Consider the following 17,919-nt stretch of genomic DNA (forward strand, 5'->3'; position numbering starts at 1 on the left):
GTTAAACAAAGAGAAAACTGAAGTCATTGCGTTTGGGAACAGAGATGAGGTTCTCAAGGTAAACCTTACCTTGCTTACCTTGGCACTAAAGGTCAAACGACAAAAAATAAGGTCAAGAATCTTGGTGTGACTCTTGAGTCACATCTGAGTTTTAACAGTCATGTCAAAGCAGTCAGTAAATCAGCATACTATCATCTCAAAAACATAGCAAGAATCAGATGCTTTGTTTCTAGTGAAGATTTAGAAAAACTTGTTCATGCTTTTATCAGCAGCAGGGTGGATTACTGTAATGGACTCCTCACTGGTCTTCCTAAAAAGACAGTCAGACAGTTGCAGCTCATCCAGAACGCTGCAGCCAGAATTCTAACCAGAACCAGAAAATCAGAGCACATCACACCTGTCCTCAGGTCTTTACACTGGCTGCCAGTTACATTCAGAATAGATTTTAAAGTATTATTACTGGTCTATAAATCACTAAATGGCCTAGGACCTAAATACATCACAGATATGCTCACTCAATACAAACCTAACAGATCACTCAGATCATTAGGATCATATAAACTAGAAGTCCCAAGAGTTCAGTCAAAGCAGGGTAAATCGGCTTTCAGCCACTATGCCCCTCGCTGCTGGAATTAGCTTCCAGAAATGATCAGATGTGCTCCAACATTAGGCACATTCAAATCAAGACTGAAAACACATCTGTTTAGCTGTGCCTTTACTGAATGAGCACTGTGCTGCGTCCGACAGATTGCACTATCATGTTTTTCTCTTCTTCTTCATTCTTTTATATCACATTTTACCTGTTTTTATGTTTTGTTTTGTTTTGTTTTTACGCATTTTTATTATTTGTTTTTATTTTTATTTTACTTGTTTCTTTAATTCTTGTTTATGTAAAGCACTTTGAATTGCCATTGTGTATGAAATGTGCTATATAAATAAACTTGCCTTGCCTTGCCTTGCCTTGCCTAGTGGTGCAAAATTACAGATTTTTAGCACATGCAAAAACGTTTACATTTTGTGTTGAAAAACTGCTACTGTCACATCTGTCAGTGACCACCTGAGGGCGCTGTGGTGCACTAGGACTTTGTAGGCACTACAGCGTCCCAGGAAAAGAACTGCATTCTCATACATACCATGCGCATACACCGGAACACCTACACTGACCTGTCATCTCATCTGTTCTGTGTTACCATTGATTATCTGGACAATATATTCAACCATTCCACCTTTGTTTGTCATCGCATCGTTTGTCTTTCTTGTCTTCCATGTCTCACTTGTTCCCAGTTCCACAGTAAGTCTTGTATTCATAGTTAGTTGTTCCTGATCCTGTTTTTGTATTTTTACTTAGTCTAGTTTTTCGAGTTTTGTTTCCTAAGCCTTGTCTCTGTTTTAGTTTTCTGATTTTGTGGTTTATTTGTACTTTGAACACCTTGTTTTATGTTATGCACTGTAAATAAATCTGCACTTGAATCCGCAATTCACCGAAGATCACCTTTTTCTGAGCCCCTGGAGAGCCTGCTAGAGCTGTGTGGAACCCCAGTGTCTGTTCCAGTCCCACAATGCCCGCCAGTGTCGGCTCCAGCTCCAGTTAACTATGCTCTCCCTTCTCAAACCACCAGACGGAGGAGGCGTAGGGACAGGACTGCTCATGCCATAGAAAGTCCACCAGTGTCGGCTCCAGCCCCAGAGCGCCCTCCATTGATGGCTCCAGCCCCAGAGCGCCCGCCAGTGTCGGCTCCAGCCCCAGAGCACCCGCCAGTGTCGGCTCCAGCCCAAGAGCACCCGCCAGTGTCGGCTCCAGCCCAAGAGCGCCCCCCAGTGTCGGCTCCAGCCCCAGAGCGCCCGCCAGTGTCGGCTCCAGCCCCAGAGCGCCCGCCAGTGTCGGCTCCAGCCCCAGAGCGCCCGCCAGTATCGGCTCCAGCCCCAGAGCACCCGCCAGTGTTGGCTCCAGCCCCAGAGCGCCGCCAGTGTCGACTTCAGCCCCAGAGCGCCCGCCAGTGTCGGCTTCAGCCCCAGAGCGCCCGCCAGTGTCGGCTCCAGCCCCAGAGCGCCCGCCAGTGTCGGCTCCAGCCCCAGAGCGCCCGCCAGTGTCGGCTCCAGCCCAGGAGCACAGTACAATCCCAGTTCCAGTCCGGCTCCTGGCTTTACCGGCGCCACCCAGGCTCCTCGCCCTGCCTGCCCCACCCAGGCTCCTGGCATTACCAACGCCATCGAGACGTCTTGCCTTGCAAGCCCCAGTCCGGCTCCATGCCCTCCCGGTTCCAGCCCGGCTCTTTGCTCTGCCAACCTCGCTCGGGCTCCTTGCTCTGCCGGCTCCAGTCCAGCTGCCTCCTGTCCCGCCGGCTCCAGCCCAGCTGCCTCCTGTCTCGCCAGCTCCAGCCCAGCTGCCTCCTGTCCTGCCGGCTCCAGCCCAGCTGCCTCCTGTCCCGCCGGCTCCAGCCCAGCTGCCTCCTGTCCCGCCGGCTCCAGCCCACCTGCCTCCTGTCCCGCCGGCTTCAGCCCAGCTGCCTCCAGTCCTGCCGGCTCCAGCCCACCTGCCTCCTGTCCCGCCGGCTTCAGCCCAGCTGCCTCCAGTCCTGCCGGCTCCAGCCCAGCTGCCTCCAGTCCCGCCGGCTCCAGCCCAGCTGCCTCCAGTCCCGCCGGCTCCAGCCCAGCTGCCTCCAGTCCCGCCGGCTCCAGCCCAGCTGCCTTCAGTCCCGCCGGCTCCAGCCTAGCTGCCTCCAGTCCTTCCGGCTCCAGCACAGCTGCCTCCAGTCCCGCCGGCTCCTGTCCAGCTGCCTCCAGTCCTGCTGGCTCCTGTCCAGTTGCCTCTCCAGCTGGCTCTCTTGGGGTCCCCTGCCTTGTGTTTTCTGCAGGGTCATCCCTCCCGCCCCTCCCTGGTGGTCCTTTCCATTATTTGGGACGGATACCACCCAAGCCTACTGTGCACTTGCGGGATACTCCTAGTCTTAGCAACTGGATGAATGTAAAGGAGGATTAAGCAAAATTGTTTCTACTCTATAACTAATGTTCTCAACTCAGCAATAAAACTTTACAATGAGTGCAACAGTTTGTATTCTATAGTTTATTATTATAATTTTTCATTTTCCATATCTGCAATTCCTGTATTTTGGCTTTTTTTTGCAGTCCACTTAGAATCCAACATGGAAATCAATGTTTTCTTTATTGGCATTGATTTTTTTGAAATTTAAATGTCATTAACATGCCTGTGTTTTAATTTCTTTAATAAATACGGGTGTCAAGCCAGGATCGTAATGGTTTATTGTGGGTATGTTGTTTACATGAAGAAATCTGTGTTACAAGTTAAACAAAAATTCTATTTTTACAATTATATAACAATTATATTTTAAATTTCTTGCGTTTACATAAATTTTACATTTGAATAGCCAAAATGACAAGTTTCAGTATTTTAAATGCGATTAATCGCGATTCATTTTTTAAAAAGGTGCGATTAATTAGTTAAATTTTTTTTTATCAATTGACAGCACTAATATATATATATATTTTATATATATATATATATATATATATATATATATATATATATATATTTTTTTTTTTTTTTTTTTTTTTAACATATATTTTTATATGTTAAAATATATATATTTTAACTATAAATTAAATATATAAAATATATAAATATATAAAATATATATATATATATATATTTTTAACTGGAGGTAAACACTCCGTCAACATTCCATGAAAACAGTCTGGGTTCAGTCGACAGGACGGTTTACGACTCCTGGCTCTACAAGTCCGGATACACCCGACAGACTTACGTAATCAAGAGGGACTGGACAGATATGCCTTGATCTTCTAAGACATTCCTTTCTTACACACAAACTCAACTCCCCCACACCCAAAGGACACTAGTCTAAAGAAAAATCGACTGAGAAACCAGGGACCAGCACAGAACTAAAATGTTTGCAAACTTTGTATCTCATTTCTGACTTTTCTTACCTGTATAACCCCTCATATAACCTGTACGTGTGGTCCCTTTAGGCCTTTTTAAAGCATAAATAATGTGAGGATGGGAAAAATTATGTTGATGTACTTTTAAACCCCCCATGTTTGGTACCGATGGGTTTCTGCTGACATTTTACAACACAATGCATAGAGCAAGATCATAACTCGCATTGCTTTATTCTTTAAATCCCTGTAGTAAATGCCTGTCAGCATGCTTTGGGCGGACACTCAAATTTGCATACGAGCAGCCTCGAGACAAAGGAAGGATTCGCGCACAAACTTTCCACTGAAATCATTGGTCAGAATGCTGAATGGGTTGTCACGTGACAACATCCTGCAGAGTATTCCGAACAAAGAACATCACCAAAAGGTGGCCCTTTTGGAGGGCCAGCGGTCTTTCTAAGCCGCATGGACTTTTCCCGCCACACTTTCCTTATTTTCCGGCAAAGTAAACTCAGTTTAAAGTTTGCAATTGTGTTCGTCTGAACTGTATTACAAACTCAACCCATCAAGAAGGACATCAAAGGAGTTTCATCAGGAAGAGACCCGCATAAAGAGAGAGACCTCCAGACATGAAAGTCCAGGTATTTTTAGTTATGCGAATAAGCTGTGCCCCTTTTATCAAAAAGGTGTTTTTCATAATCTTGGTGATCCTTAATGGTGCGTGTGGAACTGAAAGTTTTGTCACTCTATTATCTGAAATCTCTATTTCCTCGCTTTACTATTTCTCTTTGTTGTTACACGTTCTATAGACCCGATATCTCCACGTGGTTTACCTTTGCTCTATGTTTAATGTATGTTTGTGCGTTTTGTTCGTTATCTGTCTGACTAGTCAATAAATTCCATTATAATCAAATGAGTTGTATTGTTTGCCTCACGAGAAAATGTCACTGAAATACAGATTCCCCTGCCTAGCTGTTATAAGTTGATTAAGACTTATAAATGATTAATCTACTTCACAAGAAGTAGCAATAAAATTCCCTTTTTCTAAATGAATAGATCATTACCGTGTCCGCTCGAAACAGCGGCGCCTCTGCTTGTGTTTGCTTGGTCAAGTTAACCATAAATTAATCCAGAATATTAATGATTAATAATAATTCGTTATTGTTGATAATTAATATTTAAATTCTGAAAATCCGCTCGGTTGCGCGGGCAGGATCATATACAATCATATGTTTGTTTGACCAAATTGACTGAAGCTTAAGCCGGAATATTAATAATTAAGAATAAACCGTTATTGTTGATTATTAATATTCATAAAATGAGATAATTTCTGTTACTATATATATATATATATATATTCTTTTTTAAATATTTCCAAACATTTTCAGTATGAATACTGAATTCAGTATGATAATATTTTTTTTTTGGAGAAAGTCATATTTTTTTTTATTTTGGCTAAAATAAAAGCAGTTTTTGATTATTTAAACACCATGTTAAGGTCATTATTATTATCCCCTTTAAGATAGATAGATAGATAGATAGATAGATAGATAGATAGATAGATAGATAGATAGATAGATAGATAGATAGATAGATAGATAGATAGATAGATAGATAGATAGATCCCCTTTAGAAGTTTCTTGAAGAATATCTAATCAAATATTATGTGCTGTCATCATGGCAAAGATAAAATAAATCAGCTATTAGAAATGAGGTATTAAAACTATTATGATTAAAAATGTGTTAAAAAAAAAATTCTCTCCGTTAAACAGAAAATGGGGGAAAAAAATACACAGGGGGGCGGATAATTCAGGGGGGCTGAAAATTCTGACTTCAAATATATATATATATATATATATATATATATATATATATATATATATATATATATATATATATATATATATATATATATATATATGGGGGGGATAAGTCTGTTGAGAAAAGTAGGCTGGAAAATTGCAGGCCATGTAATTGATTATGCCCTTATTTCAGTAAGTAAAAGTGCAACTTTTCATTATTCAAAGTATAGCATTTGCTCAAGTATAATATAAGCTCATGTTTAACATAAGCTCAAGTATAACATAAACTCAAGTATTACATACAGTAAACTCAAGTACTACATAAGCTGATGTAAAAGACTAAAGTTAGGGAATATGTTGTTAGATAAAGACAACAAGACAATAATAAAGACAACAAGATGAATGAAATATCATCTTTAACTAATATAGAGAGATTAGATCCAGCTGTTACATTCAAATAAGGGTCAGAGAGGATCCAAGTGCAAGTGACAATGTTTATTAGTCTCTGTCAAATAAACCAAAAAAGTGCCAGGCTAGAGGGATGCAGAACACAGGGCAGGAACAGAACAGGAAAACCGGATCCAGATATTCTCCTCAGGGGCCTGAGCACAGACAGCACACACACATGAGTGAGTGTAACGAACTGACACAGAACCAGTGTGGGCGGGTTAATGGCCGTATGAAAAACAGGCTTTAATTTGGAAACTTGAAACACGGGATGTATTCTCCTGTATGCTGGAGGAAGTTTAAGACGGACTGCCACCAGACTAATGTTCTTGTTGACAGTAAATGGGCCAATAAATTTAGGTGCAAGTTTATTACATACGGAACGCAAATGTAATATTCTTAGTTGTAAGCCACACTTTCTGACCGACGACGTAAACGGGAGGCTTTGACCAGTGGCAATCGGCTTTAGCCATGGTGCGCGCACCCACTTGGAGGGGGGTCTGTCTGGCCCTGCTCCAAGTGCGTCGACACCTCTGGACAAAGGCGTGGGCGGAGGGGACCGCGATTTCGGATTCCAGACTGGGAAAAGCTGGTGGCTGGTAACCTAGACTACACTGAAACGGAGAGAGGGCCGTAGCCAACACTGGTAATGAATTGTGTGCGTACTCCACCCATGGGAGCTGCTGACTCCAAAAGGAGGGATTTTGGGAAACCAAACAACGTAACATGCGCTCAAGATCTTGGTTGGCCTTCTCTGTTTGTCTGTTACTCTGAGGATGGAAACCAGAAGAAAGACTTGCATTCGCCCGCAGTAAATGACAGAGTTCTCTCCAAAATTTAGAGACGATCTGAGGCCCCCCTGTCAGAAACCACATCCGTCTGGAGGCCATGAATGCGAAAGACGTGATTGATGACAGCATCCACCATCTTTCTGGATGAGGGTAATTCAGGCAGAGGAATGAAATGAGTAGCCTTCGAGAACCGGTCCACAACGGTCAAAACAGCCGTGTTGCCACCAGATGGCGGGAGTCCTGTGACAAAATCTAGCGAAATGTGCGACCAGGGTCTCGAAGGCACTGACAACGGCTGAAGGAGTCCAGCAAGAGGGCGATTAGAAGTCTTAGAAGCAGCACAAACAGAACAGGCCAAAACAAACTCACGTATGTCCCGTGCCATAGCTGGCCATCAAAATTGCTGTTTAACCAAAAATAAGGTACGACTCACCCCAGGATGACAAGCCACTTTGGAGGAATGTCTCCACCGAATGACGTCAGACTGAATCTCCTCCGGCACAAACAAACGACTTGGTAGGCATCCGACCTGGGGCAATACCCCATCCAGGGCTGTGCGGACCCTGCTTTCTATCTCCCATGTCACTGCAGAAATACAAATCCTCTGGGGAACGATGGGCTCAAGAGGCGCATTGCGCTCGAAAGAATCAAAAAGATGGGATAACGCGTTGGGTTTGATGTTTTTAGATCCCGGCCGATAAGAGATAATAAAGTCGGAACGTCTGAAAAATAATGCCCACCGAGCCTGCCTGGAGTTAAGTCGTTTGGCGGACCTGATGTATTCAAGGTTCTTATGATCAGTCCAAATGATAAAGAGAACCCCTGAGCCCTCCAACCAATGACGCCACTCCAAAGCGAGTTCGACAGCCAACAACTCTCTATTACCAATGTCGTAATTTCGTTCTGCGGGAAATAATTGGTTTGAGAAAAACGCGCACGGATGAATTCTGTCATCCGAGGCTGCGTGCTGGGACAGGATAGCGCCCACCCCCACCTCTGACGCGTCAACCTCCACTACAAACTGCCGGGAGGGATCAGGTGTCACCAGAATGGGGGATGAAACAAAGTGGCCTTTTAGTTTAGTGAATGCAACCTGTGCTGCACTCGACCACCTGAAGGGAGTCTTGGCGGAGGTTAAGGACGTCAGAGGGGCGGCGAGCTGGCTGAAATTGCAAATAAAACGCCGGTAAAAATTAGCGAAGCCCAGAAATCTCTGCAGGGCCTTCCGAGACTCTGGAATTGGCCAATTTACCACAGCCTGAACCTTCTCTGGATCCATGCGCACCCCCTCGACTGACACAATGTGTCCTAGAAAGGGAACAGATTATGCATGGAACACGCATTTCTCCGCCTTGACAAAAAGCCCATTCTCTAGCAGCCGCTGAAGCACTCGCCTGACGTGCTGCACATGTTCCTGGAGAGAACGAGAAAAAATCAGAATGTCATCCAGGTAGACATAGATAAACTGATCTATCATGTCTCGCAACACGTCATTTACGAGTGCTTGGAAAACCGCAGAAGCATTAGAAAGCCCAAAAGAAAGAACACAATATTCAAAATGCCCCCTGGGGGTAATAAACATAGTTTTCCGCTCATGGCCATGCTTCATGCGAACCAAATGATATGCGTTGCGAAGATCCAATTTCGTGAAAAAAGAAGCCCCTTGCAGACGCTTGAATGCTAAAGACATCAACGGCAAAGGATATGTATTCTTCACCATGATGTTGTTCAGCCCTCGATAATCTATGCAAGGTCTAAGAGACCCATCCTTCTTTTTCACGAAAAAGAACACCGCCCCCGCCGGTGAAGAAGATGGTCGTATGATCTAGGCCGCTAGAGAATCAGAAATATATTTCTCCATGGCCTCCCTCTCAGGAATAGAAAGAGAGTATAACTTGACTTATAACTTGCGGAGACGTACCTGGCAATAAGTCTATTGCACAGTCATAGGGACGATGAGCAGGCAGAGAAGCAGCTCGAGACTTACTGAACACTCTCTTCAGGTCGAGGTACTCACTGGGCACGTTTGACAGGTCCATGCGCTCCTCCTGAAACACAGAACAAGAAATAGCAGAACAAGCAGACGAAAGACAAGACTCATGACAGTTCTCACTCCACGAAAATATGGAATTAATGTAAAGTTGAATAAACACGACGTTTATTTAGTAAGCACACTTTATTTTGTTCATTCCCTCCTTGCACACACACACGAGACATCTTCAACTGAACTTTTCCCCTCATCAACCCCGCCCCTGCGCGCTCTCTCATTTGTAACCCGGATAACCTTCTTAGAGGTCAACAAAGTAGAGAGATAACAACATGTTAACAATCTCCCTATACTTTAAACAAAAAAAAAAACAAAATACACCAAAAAAAATATTACAGTTACCATATTAAAAGAAACAAAGTATTATATTTAAATGAAAGTTTTGAATGAACACATTCACCCTTCTTTTTTTTTCTTTTTTTAAGTGTCCTCAGTCCTTAACTTGGTGCTTTCAATAGCACCATAATCCTTTACTGAGTACTTTCAATAACATAAGGGCTGACGCCCCTTTTTTTGTAAGACAGTCCGCAAGTTGAGTTTTTGTGTCTGACCAAAGTACCTTCTTGATCTTTTTACTCTGCATAAGCTCCTTTATGCTGCTTATTTCCAGTCTAAGACGTTTTTCAGAGACCTGTTTTGTTGACTTAAGGGCATCAAACAAAGAAAGATTGTCTGTTACACAGATCAACGGCGGTGTATTCAGTTCAGCATTTCCAGTGGTAAGTTCAGAAAATAGAGTAGTCAGAAAAATGGCATTATCTATTCCATCTGACAGGGCCAGCGTTTCCCCCGCCAGTGTACTCCTCACTACACGTCTAATTTTCTTAGATTGCCAACAGAAAGGAGAAAACTTCCCTCCTTCTCCCATGAGACCGATCAGTGTACCCCCTTGTGTGCCACCATCAGGGAAAATCACAAGGGAAGCATCACTAAAAACAACAAAGTTCAGAGCATCACTGTTTCCTAAATGTTGAAACTTGAGACTCACCTTTTCAGATTTAAGCTTTCTAATGACCTTGTTTGTGTCATGAATAGACTGAACTGTAGCATGCTTTATATTTGATGCTAAACTGCTTACATCAAACATAATGTCTGGTCTGGTTTGTTTTGCAACCCACAGTATTTGTCCTATTTTTGACCTAAGCTGCTCTCTTTCAGTTTCATTAAGGGAGGTGTCCCTCTGCACTGCACGTGCTGCTTGCAGCTGAATGGGCTGTAGGTTTTCAATGTAACTATGTTGATGTACATGAACTACACCATTAATAGTAACAAAGTACATTCCTACATAGCAGAAATGTTCATGCTCCTCACGTCCAACATGTAATGCTGACTTTAGTATGGGTATTACATTAGTTGAGAAGTTCTGTGAGCCTGCCCAAAGAAAATCATCTACATGTCATGCGAGTACTCCAGTAACCTTACACTGTTCATACAACCAGTAGAATACTGCTGGATCTACTTTAGACATTTTACTACCTGTACTTAACATGATTTCTTTCACTTTGTTGTACCAATACAATGATGCATCTGCATCATTGTATTAACATCAAGGCCAGAAACACACTTGTTTAGTTTCCACAAAACATTTTCCTTTCCTACTTCAGGAGGGGGGCGGACATAGATTTCTCTGGACAGCTGCATACCCTGCAAGAAAGCAGATTTGATGTCCATAGAATGGACTTGCCACTTGTCACTTTGACAGATTACAGCTAATAATAGCCTAAGAGAATCAGAAGCACAGGTTGGAGAATCTTTCTGCAACTCATGAATGTTAAGCTCTTCAAAACCTCTGGCTACGAGTCTAGCTTTGGGCACAATCCCGTTCTGAGTTTCTTTAAGACTACAGACCCATCTGGTAGATACACGCTTTTGACCTGCATCCTCAACTTCCTCAAAAACATTGTTTTTGTACCAATTAAATATTTCCGCCTGTTTAGCAGCATCAAATGAAATATCTTTCGTAATAAGCACATCAGCCCTCTCTATCGGTTGATTCAATGTGAAGATTGTCCACACCTGACATATCCACTGACTCCTTTTGCCCATCACTCCCATCATGTTTAATATGTTGCAGATTAAACCAGTTTTTATATTTTCCAGAGGCTTTGCCTGCTCTGCCTAAAACTTTGGCTCTATGTAATCATCACTATTCTGTTTGTTAAATGTTATGGTCTGTCCTGTTTTTAGCTTTACATCAGTAAAAGAGACAGGATCACCACACACAACATGATCCGATTCAGCTGGTGTTATTCTAGGATAAGCCACTCTCCTGTACACAATTCCCTGTCACTGATGTTTTCTTGGTCACTGTCTGTGACTTCACTATCTGAGCTATCTGCTACACTGTTTAAGCTACCCTTTTTGGTTACTTTCTGACTGTTAGCTTGTTCATTTAGCTTATCTTGAGATTCCTGATTCTGTGTATTTGCCTTACAGAGCCTGGATTGATGTACTCTTACAAGAGTCCCACCATGTCTTATAAAAACAACAGCTCCATCTTGACCAATAACCACCCCTGGTCCCTTCCACTCTGGACAGTCTGCCCTTTTGTAGAATACCTTGTCACCTGTCACATACATGTCATCTGTGGGCCTAAGCTGCTTACGTAGTGCCCTTCTTATATGTTCAGAAGACTCTGCTTCAGTGAATGCTTTTCTAGAAGCGTGTAGAGCAGAAATGTGTTCCCCTACTTTAGCGCTTACAGTGGTACCCTCTAAAGCAGGTAATTTATCAACTAAAACAGAAGGAAGGTTAGGATTCTGTCCAAAGACTAATTGGTGTGGACTGTAGCCATGAACATTCAACATACTGTTCTTGGCCATGAGGGCCCAGTCAAGAGCAGTGTGCCAGTCACATCCGTTTTCTCGTTTGACCTTCAGGATGATCTCGGTGAGTGTTTGGTTATGTCTCTCTAGTAGTCTGTTGCTCCAAGGACTGTATCCAGCTGTTGTTCTTATCTCGATGTTAAAGTTTTCAGCCATGTCTCTGATTTCTTGGTTGTTGAATTCTCCGCAATTGTCACTGTACAGTTTTTGGGGTGCGCCATGAACACTTATCCAAGTGTGAATGAAGGAGTTGACAATTTCAGAAGACTTCTTTGTTTTAACAATACTTCCGGCGCTGAAACGTGTGAAGTGGTCGATGATGTGAAGGTACCATATACTTGGTTTTAACTCGTGCAGATCCACCGCCACGGTCTCGTTATATTCAGAAGCCATGGGCAATCCCACAGCAGGCTTTGGTTTTGTCCTTTTGTACTTTTTGCATATTTCACAGTCATCTACTATTTGTTGTAGAATAGCAAAACACTCTTTGTCCTTATTTCCTGAACTGTGCATAAGCCTCTGTAGCCTGTCTGCCGACGCGTGGCCAAACTGTTTATGGAGTTTCAGAAGGACTTTGTGTTTCTCCTCGGGAGACATGCTTTTCTGTCACTGTTAGAACTTTCTCCTCAGTTTGATCTTTTTCATTGTCTTTGTCTCTGATATCGACACAGTAATGTCCAGAACTAGTAAATTCAAGAGGAATGGATTGTTTGAACATCACTGCACTGTCCTTTTCCATGTCCAAAATGGTCCCTGCCGTCTTAAGTGACGTTTTACTCAGCAGGAGGGGAATGTCAACTTTGACGACTTCTGTGTCGATTAGGCATTTTGTCAGTCCTATTTTAGCTGGTAATTTCACATTTTTTGTGGAGTATATCTAGTTCCCATCACCAAACCGAAATGGTCTGCAACTACGAGTTTCTGTTTGCATCAGCTGGTTTACTTGGTCTTGAGTGAGATCATCAATATAATTTTCCAGCCATTTCTCCCCACACACAGTACGGGTGCAAGCAGTGTCAATAATCGCTGATCCCAGTGATTCAGTCATGAATATTTCTGCATCTGACATTGAGGCTTTTGTAAATAATGTTATGTTACATTCCTCAATGTTTGCATTTTCAGTTATTTTAACATGTTCAGTTTTCTTGTGTGGACAGTCTTTAGCTCAATGAAATGTAGACTGGCAAATAGCACATCTGGATCTCTTACCGTACTTATCTAGTGGATTAGTCCCTGGAAATGGCTGCTTTGAGTGTCCACTTTGCCACATTTCATTCCGTTTTTCTCTTCTTTGTGGTCTTTGTTCGGTGAAAAACGCAACATCCTGGTTCACTTGTATCCCGTTTGACGAGCCTGCTGCTTTTCCTCCGAATATCCATTTTAGAGCCGACTTCATAGATGAAAATGTTAACTCTGTGCAGGCTGTCAGTGCTAGCTGTCTGTTTTTGTCGTCGAGACATGCCGTATCTAATAGCTTAAACGCTAGTACAGCGTCAGGAAGCATCATATTATACCTTTTCATTCGATTATATCGCTGTTCAAAATCAATTATGTAGTCCGCCATGGAAACCGAACTGTCCTTAGATATTCCATCAAAATAAGAATACGCCTCATACGCGCGATCCTTCTCTTCTTTTAAGAACACATCATCCAGCTTAGCCATCAGCGTTGCCATACCTGTATCACTGTCTAAATCCTCCGCAGATACTACATCGCTGTCTCACGGGCTTTGCCTTCAAGCCCCAATGCAACAGCGATTGCTTGTTTCTTTTTATCGAGTTCAGTGACCCACGTCCAGATATTAACTTCATTTTTCCAGCACTCGTACGGTCTTGTTTCGTCAAACTTCTGCGGAACTTTATAACTGGCTGCCATCATTCAACCATTCTCTGCTACCATGTAAAGTTGAATAAACACAACGTTTATTTAGTAAGCACACTTTATTTTGTTCATTCCCTCCTCGCACACACACGAGACATCTTCAACTGAACTTTTCCCTTCATCAACCCGCCCCTGCGCGCCCCTGCACGCTCTCTCATTTGTAACCCGGATAACCTTCTTAGAGGTCAACAAAGTAGAGAGTTAACATCATGTTAACAATTAAGACCCCAATTAATGTGAGGTTTATAATAATAATAATAATAATAATAATTCCTTACATTTATATAGCGCTTTTCTGGGCACTCAAAGCGCTTTACACACAATGGGGGGATCTCCTCATCCACCACCAGTGTGCAGCATCCACCTGGATGACGCGACGGCAGCCATTTTGCGCCAGACCGCACACCACACACCAGCTGATTGGTGGAGAGGAGACAGCGATGAAGCCAATTGGAATATGGGGATGGTTAGGAGACCATGATAGACAAAGGCCAGTTGGCAGATTTGGCCAGGATGCCGGGGTTAAACCCCTACTCTTTTCGAAGGACATCCTGGGATTTTTAACGACCACAGGGAGTCGGGACCTTGGTTTAACGTCTCATCCGAAAGACGGCGCTCACTGAGCAGTATAGCGTCCCCGTCACTATACTGGGGCATTAGGACCCACACAGACCGCAGGTTGGGTGCCCCCTGCTGGCCTCACTAACACCACTTCCGGCAGCAACCTAGCTTTCCCATGTGGTCTCCCATCCAGGTACTGACCGGGCGCAGCCCTGCTTAGCTTCAGTGGGCGACCATGTGAGAGTTGCAGAGAGCTAGCTGCCGGCAATGCAATCCTTGAAGAATTAACCAAGGATGTCCTAAAACCACCGGTGAGTTGGAACAGTCTGTTAAAAAAATGAAATGTGTTTAACATGATTTCCAGACGTGATAAGTTTTATGGGTTTGGTGGAGTGAGTGATAGTGGGGAAGGAAAGCCCACTAAGGGCGCGTACTGCAATAGGTTGAGACAGAGCTATAACCGGAGGTTTAGAACTGAAAGCGAAACTGGAGTCAATGAAATTTCCCTCCACCCCGGAATCGACGAGGGCATGGGTGTCATGACTTCCGGTACCCCATGATACAGTGATGGGCAATAAAGTAGCAGCTGTAGAGGATTTGTCCACACTAATTTCACCCATCAGTAACCTCTTACCTACTGATGGGTGTTGTCTTTTACGGGACAGGAAGCCACCCAATGACCCGCCCCTCCGCAGTAGAGGCAGAGTCCTTCCGTTCTCCGTCGACGCTTTTCTTGCACGGACAAACGAGATCTCCCCAGCTGCATGGGTTCCAGGTCAGTGCTTACCACTTCCGGTGTCGCAGCCAAGGCCGGAAAGTCAGGGACGAAATCCGGAAACCTGCTTTGCTGTAGGCGACTCTCATGTCGAAGCAGTCTGGTGTTCACTTAAATGGCCAAATCTACCAACTCGTCAAGAGTCTTTGGAAGATCTAAGAAATAGATCTCATCTTGAAGACGATCAGATAACCCGTGCAGGAACATGTCCCATTGCGCCTCCGCGTTCCAGTTGCATTCAGCGGCTAGGGTTCGGAACTTGATCAAGTACTCTGATTCCCCTGGCGGAGTTCAGCGAGGACTCAACCTTTTTAAGTTCTTTGGAGAACAGGTCAAACGTAGAACAGCATGGTAGCTTTTGTTCCCATGCTGTTGTTCCCCACTGGGCCGCCTTGCCCGACAGGAGGGTGATGACAAACGCCACCTTAGATTATTCGGAGGAAAATAATAACAGCTGCAGTGAGATGTAAAGGGAACACTTTGACAAAAAGGATCGGCACAAGAGAGGCTCTCCAGAGTAGCAGGTCGGAGGTGGAAGGCGCGGCTCAACAGAGCGACCAAGAGCCACAGACGCTGGTGACACTTCCGGGGTCGGTGCAGTCTCAGGGGTTGGTGCAGTATCAGCCTGTGCTGCTCGGGTAACCAGTTGTTGGACTTGAGAAGTGAGCAGCAAAACTTGGCCAACCAGGGCCTGGATCGCCTGAGCCGTGGTGGCCAAGGCCTCATCCTGTCGATCAATCCTGGAGCGAGTGTAACGAACTGACACAGAAACACAAAAGCGTTACCCAGATATAGGCACCATGATGAACCTCAGCTAGTGAACTAATCAGACCAGCTGAATGTTGTCATAGCACGAGAGCATAACAAATCCACATGGACAACCAAAAAAAAAAAAACCCATGTGATCAAACATACAGTCGTTTTGGTGTGGACGGAGAGCTGTTCAGAAACGCTGGGTGAAACGCTATAGTGGACGCATCGTTTCCATTCTAAAACACTGTTTTAAAACTAAAATGCTCTAGTGTAAATGGGGACTTATGCTGCAACATACTTCTTGGTATGCATCTATAATTTGTTGATTTATTTGTGAGTAATGGATGTTGTTTTGTTGCAGTCTCATCTCTGAATTGGCTTTCTGATAGTTTTATTATGTAATTGGCAGAATACAATTTTACCTGACAAATAAAATGTTAAGTTTTGATTCATTCTGAATTCTCCTAAAATCTTTTATATCCAGTAGATTAAGTGGAGTCTTATGCTACCTTTATGAGCAACATGGTTAGATTTTGATTTTTAAGACATATTTGACTGTACAGAGCCATTTAGGGCATGTCAGCAAGGAGATCTTTTAATCTAATCGCTGATTCTAGCAAGTTGCATGGGCTTGGCTATTTTTTGCTATTCGTTTTGAAATGTGTGAGCATTTAACAACTGGCCTATATGAATATTAGTTAATCCTGCACCCTCTGACTAATTTCAGAGTGTCGACATACTGTCCATGAGAAGATGTGCAAACCCGAGGTGTGGAACTTTGAGTGGCGTTTGGTCCCTAATGAACGTATCATATAAGAGTAAGGGAACAGATATAAATCAAAACTGTAAATTAAGTCATAAATGATGAATGTGATCCGTTCTGACCATTAGAAATACAGTGTAAATTTTAGGATCATTTAAATTGGAGTCAGGTTAAATTCAGAGCTAAAAAACAAATAAATACATTCTAATAAATAACAAAATTCTTTTCAGAAGCACTAGAAAAGGCTTACATGCATTTAACCTTCGACCATGCTGTTAGTTTCATCATTGGGCTAATAGATGGACTTCTACAAGGCCAATATTTGTGTTCTATTAAAGAAAGGAAAAGGCAACACCGACCAATTTTAGACCTATATCGCTTCTCAATTTTGACTAAAGGTGATAACAAAAGGATTGGCAAACAGACTTGGGCAACATATCCAACAATAGTAAACAGGTTGCTTTCTTCTTTCTGCAATGTTCGCCTTGTACAACATCCTATATAAGGTTTGTGCTAAAGAAACCTCAGGTGCAATTATCTCACTAGATGCCCAAAAAGTGTTTGATTAAACAAAGTGGCCGTTCTTGCTGAAAGCACTTGAACACTTTGGGGTTGGAAGTTGTTCCATCAAGTGGTGACTACATAATAATTACACAATATGAATCAATTATTGAGAATTAGCAAATAAATGTGTCATTTGTTTAGCATTAACTCTACATTAATTAACGTTAATTAGCAGTTGATCAATACAGCTACAAATGCTATATTCTTGATGTATTAATGAGTGTTTTCATACGTTGTTAATTGTTATCTTTCCATTACTAAATTAATTACTGAATTATTTACGAACAAGTTATTTGAGAGAAGTTGCTGGTTTTTAAAGATTATTTATAATGAGTTAATAAATGAATAATAAACTATTCAAATTAGAATTAATATATATCTTATTATTGTTTAGGCATATACTTATAGGTAATTTGTATGTTAATAAATGCTTTATTAACTCAACTTCATCCAGTTTTATGACCTAATCTAAAGTGAGGACTATTTATGCTTTTTATTATATAAATATATATTCTTTATATTATTTCAATAATCTGTTTTAATGAACCCACGGATGTTAGTAACATTGGTTATTGTTGGTTTAGTTATAAGTCATGTTAGTGTAGTGGGGACGAAGCTATGGTGGGTGCTGAGACTAATGCCGAGTTCAGACTGCATGATTTTCAAAGTAGACGTGTCACAGTTGTTTTCACACTTCTTGACTATCTGGTCTAGCGTTTCGTCGCTGCTTTGTTTACACTGCAAGATGGATCGGCGACAAGGGTTTTCACATTGCATGACTTTACAATAGGAAGAATC

At 42.7% G+C, this 17,919-nt stretch overlaps 1 protein-coding gene across 1 annotated transcript; it reads left to right on the forward strand.

Moving 5' to 3' along the window:
* Window positions 1-1,702: 1,702 nt before the first annotated feature.
* LOC141385705 (uncharacterized) lies at window positions 1,703-10,949 on the forward strand (the record flags this gene model as incomplete). Its single annotated transcript, XM_073951748.1, has 2 exons — window positions 1,703-2,830; window positions 10,776-10,949. Coding segments are annotated over 2 exons (1,302 nt in total), but the record flags the coding sequence as incomplete, so codon positions are not given.
* Window positions 10,950-17,919: the final 6,970 nt, after the last annotated feature.

This window comes from Danio rerio, chromosome 5, assembly GCF_049306965.1.
Source record: "Danio rerio strain Tuebingen ecotype United States chromosome 5, GRCz12tu, whole genome shotgun sequence".
NCBI lineage: Eukaryota > Metazoa > Chordata > Actinopteri > Cypriniformes > Danionidae > Danio > Danio rerio.